This window comes from Lepus europaeus, chromosome 17, assembly GCF_033115175.1.
Source record: "Lepus europaeus isolate LE1 chromosome 17, mLepTim1.pri, whole genome shotgun sequence".
Taxonomy (NCBI): Eukaryota; Metazoa; Chordata; class Mammalia; order Lagomorpha; family Leporidae; genus Lepus; species Lepus europaeus.
Genome location: NC_084843.1, coordinates 60,758,956 through 60,771,189, shown reverse-complemented (window position 1 = coordinate 60,771,189; position 12,234 = coordinate 60,758,956). Strand labels below are relative to the sequence as shown.

Sequence of the window (12,234 nt, the reverse complement as noted above, 5' to 3'; positions counted from 1 at the left end):
GTGAGTTGCTTTTCTTTTAAATGGACCATTCTAGAAACTCTCAATGCGTGCCAATTGAACAAAAGTGGGAGAGTACGGAGAATAACTTAAAGAATACACACAGACACTCCACGTTCCAGACGCGAGGGAGCAGCAGTCTTCTCTCCGTAAGCTGGGCGGAGGGGGCAGCCATGACACGGGGAGGCGGCTCGGTCGGCGACACTGATCATCTCTGGGGTGTGTGCCCGGGGCTTGGCCCCCTGCGGCGTTGTGCGGACTGGCCTTGGGTGGAGTGCAGGTGTAGGCCAGCAGGGGGCGCCAGCTTCCTGTCTCCCACATGCAGTGCATGAGGTCCGGCTTGGCCCTTGGCCTCCCACGTCCCCACTGTACCTCGTCCTTAGACGCTTAGCATTTTTGTTTGGTTTTCTTAAAAAAATAACATTTACTGAAGGTAGAGGTCAGATGACTGAGCGCCTGGCAGGAGTAACTCGGAGCAGCTGGTGGGGGCCACCAGGGCCAACCGGTCCTCGTCCAGGCAGGGCTGGCCTGGTCATAGCTCTGTGATCTCCAGCGGGCTCTCCATGATGACGTCGCGGAGCTTGTGGAGGGGCGTGGATTTGGCGGACTCGGTGCGGGCATTGCGCTCAAAGGCAGCGGCCTCCGAGGCTGCGAGCGTCTCCAGGGAGCGGCCCAGGCCCTTCTGGTCGTCCTCGGGCAGGCTGCTGAGGTCGGTGGCCAGCAGTGTGCCGGTGCTGCCGTGAACCACGTGGATCCCGTCGGGCCCCTTGAGCTCCATGGGGGGCTTGTGGCGGAAGCGCAGGCTTCCCTGGCCTGGGCTGTGGTCCCCCAGCTCTTCCTCCAGCTCGGTCTGGATCAGCTGCAAGAGACCAGGAACCCCCCAGCAAGGTGCTCAGGGCCCCACCCCCAGGGTGGGCAGGTGCATGGCCCGGAGTGGACCTGGGTGCTTTGTAAGAGCATGCACGCCGGCCTGCAGAGCAGTGTCCGGCTCTGTCACCGTGTTGGCCTCGTGCAGGGCCAGGTGTCCCCCGGAAAATTTGGAAAGGAGGAAGCACACTGAGTCTGCGAGGGCCACTCCCGGTGGGAATGTGCGCCCAGCTAGGAGACCTTAGTGGAGCTCAAATGGACAATGCTGACATGATCCCTTCATGCAGACAGGGTGGCCTTTCACCCCGAGGGCCAGTTAACCCACCCCCCAGTCCTGTGACCGCTACCCCACCTACTCCCTGCCCCCGCGGCTATCCTTGGCTCTGGCTGCAGAGGGGCCGAGAAAGGAGAGTGAGAGCGCGCACCCCCAGCAGTGGGGCACAGCACACAGCGCCGGGCCGCCCGGCTACCTCGGACAGGGAGGAGTGGCTGGAGGAGGCTTTTTGCACCATCCGCTGTGCAAAGAGCTTTTTGAGCCGCAGGTAATCCTCCAGGACCACTTTCAGCAGCGAGCCCTGGGAGAGGGAGAGGGTTAACCCTCCCCTCCGAGGCCATCGCCCTCCTGCGTTAGGAAGGCCCAGGCCTCACAGGGCCTGGGAGGGATTGCTGCAGCCGGAGGTGTCCCTGGCATGGGGCGGGCTTACCTGGATGGGCCCCTCCCGGATGATCTGACCCAGCTTGGCAATATTGTCGTATTCCTGGATGGCTGCCCGCAGGTACCGGTCATCGGCGGGCTTGACGGCTGTTGGCTCTCGCCCGAAGGTTCCCTGGGGACAGGGAGCATGGCTGGAGCACAGGTAAACGTCACACACACACAGGGCCGGGACCAGCCCCTAGGGAGGGCCCCTGGGGCTCACGTGTGTGCGGGTGGGGCTGCTCCACAGGTCGGCCATCTCGCTCAGGTTCTCGGGGAGGTCGTCCTCGCGCTCAGCCTGGGCCGCCAGCTCCAGGTTCCGGCAGAAGGGGTCCAGCCACACGGGATTGGCTCTGCAGGTGGGGAGAAGGAGGGGCAGACTCCCTTCCTGCTTCCCTGGCCAACTGCAGAGCCTTCCTGAGGTTTGGGGCCGTGGGAAGGAGCCCTCCAGCAGTGGCACCTGCGGGTGTGTTCTCCCCACCTTGGATTCTGCTGGAACGAGCAGGACTGGCCCTCTGGGTCAGCAGTGGGTGGTGTCTCACCCTGGGCCTGGTGCTGCAGCTCTGTGCCCTCTGGAACTTGGGCACTGTCAGTGAAGGGGTGGTCAGCCCACCAGGGGGCGCTCACATCCCAGGCTCCAGCCAGTCCATTGGATCCTGGGCAGCGTGAGGGCCCCACTCACCCGTCAAAGGAGTACTTGTTGGTGTTGGGCATGTCCATGATGTCGATGAAGCCGCGATTCCCTGCAGGGACAAGCGTGGGGTGTGGAGGGGAGGGATGCAGCCAGCAGGGGCTGGGGGAGCCTGAGCCGCTCCCACGGCCACAGCCCTCACCTGCTGAGCCAGCCACGATGGCCTTGAGTTTCCTCTTGTGTCTGGGGAGAAGCAGAGACAGGCGCTGCTGAGAGGGGCCGGGCTCCCCTGCCCCCTCCGTGGCTGTCTGGGGTCAGGGGCACTCACACGGTCCGGTAGTACCAGTTCATGAGGATGAAGAGCATGGCCGCCAGGAAGAGGAGGATGGCCAGGACGATGATCGCCATCTGTTGGGACAGCGGGCCTGGGCTGAGCGCGGGAGGCCGGGGCCAGGGGCCTGGGAGGGCTGGGCCCGGGGTAGCGGGGACAGCAGGCGGGGCTGAGCGCGGGACACCGGGGGCCAGGGAGAGCGGGGCCCAGGGTAGCGGGGACAGCAGGTGGGGCTGAGCGCGGGACGCCGGGGCCAGGGGCCGGGGAGAGCGGGGCCCGGGGTAGTGGGGACAGCAGGCTGGGGCTAAGTGCGGGACGCCGGGGGCCAGGGAGGGCGGTGCCTGGGGTAGCGGGGACAGCAGGCGGGGCTGAGCGCGGGAGGCCGGGGCCAGGGGCCGGGGAGAGCGGGGCCCGGGGTAGCGGGGACAGCAGGCGGGGCTGAGCGCGGGACGCGGGGGGGCCAGGGAGGGCGGTGCCCGGGGTAGCGGGGACAGCAGGCGGGGCTGAGCGCGGGACGCCGGGGGCCAGGGAGGGGGGCGCCCCGGGGTAGCAGGGACAGCAGGCGGGGCTGAGCACGGGACACCAGGGCCGGGGTACCTGCAGCGCCGACATGTCGTCAGGCAGCCGCACGGAGATGGCCGGCTGCACGTCCAGCACGTTGTAGTTGCGGAAGAGGTTGCGCAGCTGCTCCTTGTTCTCGTCGATCATCTGGATCACCCTGGGTACGGGGCAGGGGCCTCAGCTCCCGCCCTCAGCCTGCCCCCGGGCTGGTCCTGCCCCTCTCCTGCCTCGGGTCTCCAGTGTTCTCATGCATCCAGAAGCCCTGCCCAGCTCAGACCCACCCGGCTCTGACTTCTTCCACAGGGTCCACGTGGCTCCACCTGGGATCTCATCCTCACTGGAGGAGGAACGCTCCCATGTTACGGACGGGGAGAGTAAGGCTCGGGGATCCCCGAGCCGTGTTCTCTCCTGGCCTTGCCCACTTTGAGGCCCGTGTGCCTCCCGGGAAGGGAGGTGGAGAGGGCCCTGGCCCAGGCCCCTACCCACCGGTCCACGCCCAGGATGCGGTTCGTGTCGCGGTTCACCACGTGGATGAGCAGCTCTGTCTGCGCGAAGTTCACCCGGCCCTTCTTGTCCACGTGGAACTAAGCGAGAAGGGGCGTCGCGGGGGGTGGTCACCACAGCAGGGCCCGGGGCGGTGCGGGGCAGCTCTCTGCCAGGAGCACCTCCTAGCCCCCTCCCCAGCCACAGACCCATCACTGCCGATACTTGCTGCTGTGCGCCGCATAGCTCCACCTACGCTGGGCCTGATATTGTTAATCCCATTTTGTGGGGACAGAGAGGCCCAGAGGCCTGGGAGAACCGAGAACCTCCTCACAGCCAGCCACGCTGCTAGGAAGCGACCCCACTTTCAGGCCCCTCGACCTGTCTGCCACACCCTGTCCCTCCCTAGGGCCTGGCCCCTGCCCGGGGTGGGGGTGGGGAGCAGGGGCACCTGCACGTCGTCAGTGTTGACGATGGCGCCCGTGATGTTGGACAGCAGGCGGATGAACTCCTCCTCGAAGCTGCGCACGCGGTCCGGGATCTCGTTAATGACGATCTTGACGCGCTGCTCATCCCGTAGGATATAGATGCCGATGATGGCCGTGTCGTTGTGGCCCGCCAGGTCCCGGGCCACGATGTCCACCATGAAGTAGCCAGGGCTGTAGGCCATGAACAGGTCGAAGGTGCGCAGGATGCCGTCCACGCTCCCTGCGGGAAGAGCCCGGGGCGGGGCACAGCTGGGGGACAGCCCAGGGATGATTAGGGGGAGGTGGCACAAGCGCCCCAGGGTCTGGCGGGGAGCAGGTGACAGGTGCGTGGGAATAGCGCCCCGCCAGGAGGCAGCAGCTCGGGCCGGAGTGCAGGTCGCTGTGCGGATGCGAAATCCCCAAACGCTCTGCACCATCATCCCCGCGCGGGGCTGTAGGCGGCCAGCCGGCCCTGGCTTACGTCACTTCCGAATTCTGTAGGCATGGCTGCGCACAGACCGACCCGAGTTCAAAGCCTGCTCCTTTCTAAGGCAGACCCGGGTGGCCTTTACTCAGATAAGAGCAGAGAGTTCAGGAGAGCGCGTCCGGTTCTGTAAATCGAGGAGGTGACGCATGAACCAGACCTTGAAGGACTGGGGGTGGCCCTCCAGGAAAGGAGAGGATCAAAGGGGAGAGGAAGATGGCACGGGGCTCGGTACGGCTGTGCTAGGGGCCATGGAACAGGACCTGGGGTCAGGAGGAAGAGGGAGGGGCCTTGAATGTCAGCCCAAGCGACTACCTGCAGACAGGGAGGGGTGACAGGAACGGGTAGGTATTGGGGGTGGGAGTAAGTGATGGACACCCCCAGGGGCATCTTCTAGCACCATCCCAAAGGCTCAGCATGCCCCAGGCAGGTGCACACGCAGGTGTGCTCCTTGAATTCTGGCCCCTAGTTCCATGCCTGACACACGGGACAGCGAGATGCCGAAAGGGAGACAGACATGGAGAAATGGATGAATGGACAGTTGGATGGAAGGATGAAAAGTAATGGATGTAAAGCTATTTACACTTCAATGAGACTTCCTATGAAGATATCAGAGATATACTTTATAGAAATTGAAAAAATCGTGGGGCTGGCGCTGTGGTGTATCAGGTCAAGCCGCTGCTTGCAGTGCCGGCATCCCACATGGGCGCCGGCTCAAGTCCTGACTGCTTTACTTCCGATCCAGCTCTCTGCCATGGCCCCTGCACCCACATGGGAGGCCCAGGAGAAGCTCCTGGCTCCAGATCAGTGCAGCTCCAGCCGTTGTGGCCATCTGGGGAGTAACCAGCAGATGGAAGACCTCTCTCTCTGCCTCTCCTTTCTCTGACTTTGAAGTAAATACATAAAATCTTTTAAAAAACCAATCTTAAAGTTCACATGGAATCACAAAATACCTCAAATAGCCAAAGTGTTGTGGTGTAGTGGATAAAGCTACTGCCTGCAGTGCCAGCATCCCCTATGGGCGCCGGTTCGAGTCCTGACTGCTCTACTTCCGATCCAGCTCTCTGCCATGGATTGGGAAAGCAATAGAAGATGGCCCAGGTCCTTGGGCCCCTGCACCTGCGTGGGAGACCTGGAAGAAGCTCCTGGCTCCTGGCTCCGGATTGGCTCAGTCTGGCCATCGTGGCCATCTGGGGAGTGAACCAGCAGATGGAAGACTGCTTTCTCTGCCTCTCTGTAAATCTGCCTTTCAAATACATAAATCTTTAACAACAACAGAACAATGCTGGAGCCATCAGAATGGTTAACTCACAAACATTGTGTGTGTCTACTGTAACCCATACAACATGGTTCTGGCGTAACAGCCAACACAGACCAGTGGGACAGAACACAGCCCCAGGAGGAAGCGCACAGGTCTCCCGGCACGGCACCCACCACACACCCTGGAGGAAGGACTGGGGTGTCGGGGCAGCCGCAGGCAGGAGCTTGGGCTCCACCTCTCAGCACGTGCGGAACGCGCCGTGGACCCACGACCACTACGACCCTGCCGGAGTAGCGTGAGGAGGAGATGCTTCACGACACGGGTGCCAGCACTGACGCCGTGGATTCGTCCCGAAAGCGCGGGGCCAGCAAAGTCAGTCCAGGCATTCAACTGCACTGCGGCACAGTGGGGAGGCTGCCCCCGGAGAGTGCGGGGGAGCTGCCCGACAGAGCCCGAGTCTGCCGGATCTACAAGGAACCAAAGCCTGGCGACAACCTGGGCGCGTGCTCTGCGCAGACGTTTGTCAAGAGTCACGAACAGCCATGAGGCGTGTGAGGACGTGCTCCGTGTCACTCGGCACCCCATGGCGCCGCCAGCTCACCGCAGCCAGAAGACGGCCCCGTCGGTGCGGGGGCAGAGCAGCTGCACGGACTCACGGCCCATAGCCCAGTGTCCGCTCCTCCGCTTCCCGTCCAGCCTTCCTGCTGAGGCCGCTGCGAAGGCAGCAGGTGACAGCGCCCGTATGTACGGGGGTCCCTGTCAGCTCGGGGGAGACCGGGAGGGAGCTCTTGGATTCTTGCTGGGGCCCAGCCCCTGTTACAGACATCCAGGGAGCCCCAGCCGGTGGGAGACCTCTTTATCTCTCCTTCTGTCACTGTGCCTTTAAAATAAGTAAATACAATCTGAAGATAAGCAATGCTGCCAAGAAAAGCTAAGTCTTAGGACATCACTAGGAGGCACGTAAATTATACCCCCATCAGGGAGCACAGTGTTGGAATTCCTCAACACACTACAAATAGGACTCCACGTGATCCGTCAGTCACACCACTGGGAAAAAACTCAAAGGAAGCGAAACCTGTCAACCAGACACCAACAGCCCGCATTCCCTGCAGCACCATTCAGAGTAGCCGAGACGGGATTGGCCACGGCGTCCTTGGACAAAGGAAGCGTGTACCGACACGAGGAGCATTCCTCAGTCATAAGAAAGGGGGCCAGCGCTGTGCTGTAGCGGGTAAAGCCGCCGCCTGCAGTGCCGCCATCCCACATGGGCACAAGTTCGAGTCCCGGCTGCTCCACTTCCGATCCAGCTCTCTGTTGTGGCCTGGGAAGCAGTGGAAGATGGCCCAAGTCCTTGGGCCCCTGCACCGTGTGAGAGACCTGAATGGGACTCCTGGCTCCTGGCTTCAGCCTGGCCCAGCCCAGCCATTGCAGCCATTGAAGAGTGAACCAGCAGATGGAAGCTCTCTCTGTCTCCTTCTCCCTGTCACTCTGCCTTTCAAATAAAAAATTAAATCTTTTTTTTTTTTTAACTGCCCACATCAAACCTGTGAGCAGGAGGCAGAGGGCCCAGGCCAGCCTCCCTCTCACCATTGGCCTAGAAACCGACATTTCAGTCCAGTGAAGAAGTACGATGCCGAGAAAATGGACAAGCTGAACACTAAAATTCTGGGGCAAAAAGTGGCGCCCACGTGGGAAAAGCTGGAGGAGGTGCCTGGCTTCGGATTGGCATACCTCCAGCCCGTGCAGCCAGTTGGGGCGTAAACCAGCAGATGGAAAACCTCTCTCTCTGGGTAACTCTGGCGTTCAAATAAATAAGTCTTTAAAAATCAAGGAAAAAAAAAAAAAAAAAAGGAAATCCAGTCATGGTGGCAACTCAGAAGGGACCAGGGAGGTCAGGAAACCAAGCCTGGCACAGACACCTGTTCCTGCCCAGATGTGGAGGTGGAAACAGTTGGCTTCATAGCATAGAGGCAAACAGTGCTCACTGGAGGGGGGCGGGGGCCCAGGGGAGGAGCCCCTGGAGGGTGGACGTGGTAGTGGGGGGGCAGGGGCCCAGGGAAGGAGCCACTGGAGGGTGGACATGGTGGTGGTGGTGGGGTGGGGGCAGGGGTCCAGGGGAGGAGCCACTGGAGGGTGGACATGGTGGTGGTGGTGGTAGTGGGGGGGACAGGGGCCCAGGGAAGGAGCCACTGGAGGGTGGACGTGGTAGTGGTGGTGGGGTGGGGGCAGGGGCCCCTGGGAAGAGCCACTGGAGGGTGGACATAGTGGTGGTGGTGGGGTGGGGGCAGGGGTCCAGGGGGAGGAGCCACTGGAGGGTGGACATGGTGGTGGTGGTGGGGTAGGGGCAGGGGCCCCTGGGAAGAGCCACTGGAGGGTGGACATGGTGGTGGTGGTGGTAGTGGGGGGAGACAGGGGCCCAGGGAAGGAGCCACTGGAGGGTGGACATGGTGGTGGTGGTGGGGTAGGGGCAGGGGCCCCTGGGAAGGAGCCACTGGAGGGTGGACATGGTAGTGGTGGTGGGGTGGGGGCAGGGGTCCAGGGGAGGAGCCCCTGGAGGGTGGACATGGTGGTGGGGACAGGGGTCCATGGGAGGAGCCACATCAGCCACTGATGTGGTGGTGTGGGGAGACAGGAGACAGGGGCCCAGGGGAGAGGCCCTTGCCAGCATCCCCTAGCACAGTGCTGCTGTGAGCTACCAAGAGCCAGGACAGATGAGTTTAGGTTCCCAACCCAGAAACCACTGCGTTTCAGAAGATAGACACTGGCCACCGTGACCACTCCACCGCACAGACGCGCACCAGGTCATCAGCCTGTAGCCCCCGCATAGGTACAATGGGTGAAAGAGCGAAGACGTGGGGGTAGAGGGGGATACACAAGGAGAGCAGGTGGGCAGGCACGGGGACAGGTGGGGGTCCGTGCAGGGCTGGCTTGCCTGGCAGGAGGCCGCCCGGACCCCGTGCAGCTGGTTCAGCACCACCCCCCCACAGCTCACACTGTGACGAAGGCCAGCCCCCCCGTGGCCAAGCTCCTACCCAAGGTGAAGACCTGGCCCACGTCCTCGGAGTCGTTGGCGAGGGCCCGGAAGTAGTGGATGGCCAGGATGCTGTAGAAGACCAGGCTGTTGTTGCCAATATCTGCGTCCAGGGCCAGCACCTGGATCAGCTCCGAGCCCACCTTGGCGTCGGTGGCCACCCCTGCGGGGATGGGCGGGCAGAGTGAGCGGCAGGGCGGGCGCTGCCCCACGCCCCGGGCCCGGGCTCCAGCCCTGCACCTGCAGTGTACTCGGCCTTGGTGAAGCGCGGCGGCTGGTCGTTGATGTCCTCCAGCACGACGCGCACCTCCTGCAGGCTCAGGTCCGAGACCAGGTCGAGGGCGGGGGCAGGGCCGCCGGGCGGGGTCCAGCTGCGGTTGCTCGAGGCCTTGACGATGAAGGAGAAGACGGCTTCCCGCTCCCGATCCAGGTCCCGCAGCACCAGCAGGCGCCCGTCGGGCTGCAGGTGGAAGTTCTCATCTTCATTGCCGGCTGAAAGGGAGCCGTGATAGAAGGGTGAGGGGTCAGGGTCAGGGTCAGGGTCTGTGTCCCTTCCAGCCCTGGGCAGGTGGGGCAGTGGCTTGGCAGGCCTCACCAGCGATGAAGTAGTAGACGATGGCATTGGAGCCCTCGTCTGCGTCCATGGCGCCCGTCACGTTGCCCACCAGGGTGCCATGGGGCGCGTGTTCCGGCACGGTCAGCAGCTGGTACTGAGGGCTTCCTTTCTGCAGGGCAAAGGAGAGGTCACCACATGAGGCTAGGGCTGGCGACGGCGGCGCTGTCCCCTCAGGGGAGCAGGGACTGTGCCTGGGGACCTGCGCCGCGCCTCCGGGGAGCCGACACTTGGTGCCGCCCTCTGCAAGGGCAGGGCCAGGCGCAGCCTGTTCTCCGATGGACCCCAGCACCTGAGTGCTGGAATGGCGGGGGCCAGTGCACCTGGCCATGCACCTCCGTGTGCGCACAGCTGGGCGCCAGGAGCCTCCTGCCCCACCTCCACCCCACGTGCTCCTAAGGAGGAAGAACCCAGGTGGGAAGGTGGCGTCCACACAACAGCCCCTCAGCCCCAGCTCAGTCAGGAGTGCACATGCACACGCGAGCCTATGCGCTCTGCGAGCCAGCTCCTTTTGGTTGCTCTCTGCACCACAGGGTAGCGTGTGAAACAGGGCTCAGTCTGGCCCATATCAGCGGCCCCGAGCTGCTTGGCAAATCTGTTCTTGGGTAAAGTGTGCATCATCTGGGGCCACTGTGGCCCTGTGCGGGCGTGGCCGGTGCAGGGGCGGGGCACACTCACTGGGGGCCTGACGAACAGGGGCTCGTTGTCGTCGATGTCCTCCAGGGCCACCTGCAGGGGCTGCATGGTCTCGTAGGGTACCGGCTGGCCCAGGTCACTGGCCACCAAGATGAGCTGGGAGGGGCGGAGCATGGTGAGAGTAAGAGGGGCTTGGCTTCGGGCTCCACACGAGCTCCCTCCCTGGGGCCCGGGTCCCCCAAAAGCAGTCCGGGTGACGGCAGAGGGGGGGCCTAGGCCCAGAGAAAGGTGTCCCCCACGGTCCCCGCCTCCTTACGTTGTACACGGCCTGCTTCTCGCGGTCCAGGCGCTGCGCGGTCTGGATGAGGCCGCTGACGGCGTCGATGGTGAAGTACTCCCAGTCCCGGCTGCCCGCTGTCTTCAGGAAGCTGTAGCGCACCGCCCCGTTGAGGCCCTCGTCCTTGTCGGTGGCGTAGACCTCGTACACGTTGGAGCGCAGCGGGATCTCCTGAGGGAGGCCCAAGAGAGAGCCCAGCTCCCAGCCCTGCCGGCTGCTGCGCCCAGGGTTCCGGCCACCTCTCCCCCAAGCCAAGGCTGTGGTCCATGACAGTCCAGCAGGGGGCCCCCTTCCCAGGAGCTATGCCCATCCCTCCGGGGCACTGCACAGTGAGGGTTCCAGGACAGCACAGCCAGCCATTCTCCGTCACACGGACCCTGCCCCCCAGTCACAGGAGCTCTGGGTGTCCCTGGATCCCTCCACAGTGGGGGACGTGCAGGCAGGGGGACACAGTGGGCAGAAGTCAGCCACCTGGGTCTGGCCTGTCCCTAAGTCCCTGTGGCGCCCTGCCGCCACCCCCGAGCCTCAGTTCCTGTGAACTCCGTCTAAGGCACCGGCCACGACCTGGCTGCCTGGGCCAAGAGCCCAGCGAACACTGTCCCTGCTTCTTGGTCTCTGTTTACCTCACTCATCAGGAAATCACAAGTTCCAAGTGGCAGTCCCATCTAACTAATTAAATGTGGGATGACTAACGGATAGTTACTTTATAAATGCTGGCTGCTGGGAGACAGAAGTTTTCTCAAATATGGAGCCCCTTAGTAAATGGGGCCTTCGGGGTGGAAAAGAGCTAGATTTAAAAAATTAAGATGTATTTGAAAGTTAGAGTTACACAGAGGAGGAGGAGAGGCAGAGAGAGGTCTTCCATCTGGTGGTTCACTCCCCAAATGGCCACAACAGCTGCAGCTGCGCCGATCCGAAGCCAGAAGCTTCTTCCAGGTCTCCCACATGGCTGCAGGGACCCAAGGTCTTGGGCCATCTTCCATTGCTTTCCCAGGCCATAGCAGAGAGCTGAACTGGAAGTGGAGCAGCTGAGACTCAAACCAGCACCCATATGGGATGCCAGCACTACGGGCAGTGAGTGGCTTTACCACTATACCACAGTGCTGGTTATTGCCCCTAGGTTATTGATTTATACCCTGCTTCTTCCCATAAAAAGGTTTGAGGTAGCTGACCAGAACATGTAAGTTATAATAAGAGGGAATGAGTTTTAAAAAAAATAGGTTAGGGGCTGGTGCTGTGGTGCAGTGGGTCAATCCTCCACCTGCAGCGCTGGTATCCCATATGGGCGCTGGTTCAAGTCCTGGTTACTCCACTTCTGATCCAGTTCTCTGCTATGGCCTGGGAAAGCAGTAGAAGATGGCCCAAGTCCTTGGGCCCCTGCACCCATGTGGGAGACCCAGAAGAAGCTCCTAACTCTGGATTGGCGCAGCTCTGGCTGTTGTGGCCATTTGGGGGAGTGAACAAGCAGATGGAAGACCTTTCTCTCTGTCTCTCCCACTGTAACTCTACCTCTTAAATAAAATCTTTAAAAAAAATCAGGTTAAAGGAGAAAAACAGTTGGCAGGAAGATGGACGCAGAGAGGGGAGGCAAGCTGTGTGCTCTGTGTCTCTGCAGGTAAGATGGGCTGACCATTCTGAGCTACCTAGTGGGCCAAGCAAAGAGGACCCCTTGGCCACTGCACCCAGATGAAAGCACGGGAGCTCGGCCCCCAGCAGAGCTGTAACTGTGGGATCTCAGGGAGGAGACAGAGCAACAGCACCGTCTCAGCACCAACCTCCCGCACCGCGGGGCCCTGCCAACGCTGGGAGGACAGAGTAAGTGGGAGACACCCAGACTGCAC

The 12,234-nt window shown here is 62.2% G+C and overlaps 1 protein-coding gene across 5 annotated transcripts in view; it reads right to left on the bottom strand.

The window, feature by feature from the left end:
• Positions 1-10: 10 nt before the first annotated feature.
• Positions 11-12,234, bottom strand: part of CDH23 (cadherin related 23) — a 322,391-nt gene continuing 310,167 nt past the window's right edge. For 3 of the 5 annotated variants that reach the window (XM_062214575.1, XM_062214574.1, XM_062214573.1), the window contains 15 exons: positions 10,373-10,564; positions 10,099-10,212; positions 9,403-9,532; positions 9,048-9,299; positions 8,809-8,970; positions 4,016-4,272; positions 3,568-3,665; positions 3,118-3,238; positions 2,518-2,597; positions 2,392-2,432; positions 2,241-2,301; positions 1,782-1,911; positions 1,569-1,691; positions 1,335-1,439; positions 11-856 (listed from right to left, as the gene is read on the bottom strand). In XM_062214575.1, the coding sequence (XP_062070559.1) occupies positions 530-856; positions 1,335-1,439; positions 1,569-1,691; positions 1,782-1,911; positions 2,241-2,301; positions 2,392-2,432; positions 2,518-2,597; positions 3,118-3,238; positions 3,568-3,665; positions 4,016-4,272; positions 8,809-8,970; positions 9,048-9,299; positions 9,403-9,532; positions 10,099-10,212; positions 10,373-10,564 (2,193 nt within the window). In that variant the 3' untranslated portion in view covers positions 11-529. The remainder of the gene's footprint in view (positions 857-1,334; positions 1,440-1,568; positions 1,692-1,781; positions 1,912-2,240; positions 2,302-2,391; positions 2,433-2,517; positions 2,598-3,117; positions 3,239-3,567; positions 3,666-4,015; positions 4,273-8,808; positions 8,971-9,047; positions 9,300-9,402; positions 9,533-10,098; positions 10,213-10,372; positions 10,565-12,234) is intronic. The other 2 variants (XM_062214576.1, XM_062214578.1) reach the window with 1 other exon arrangement.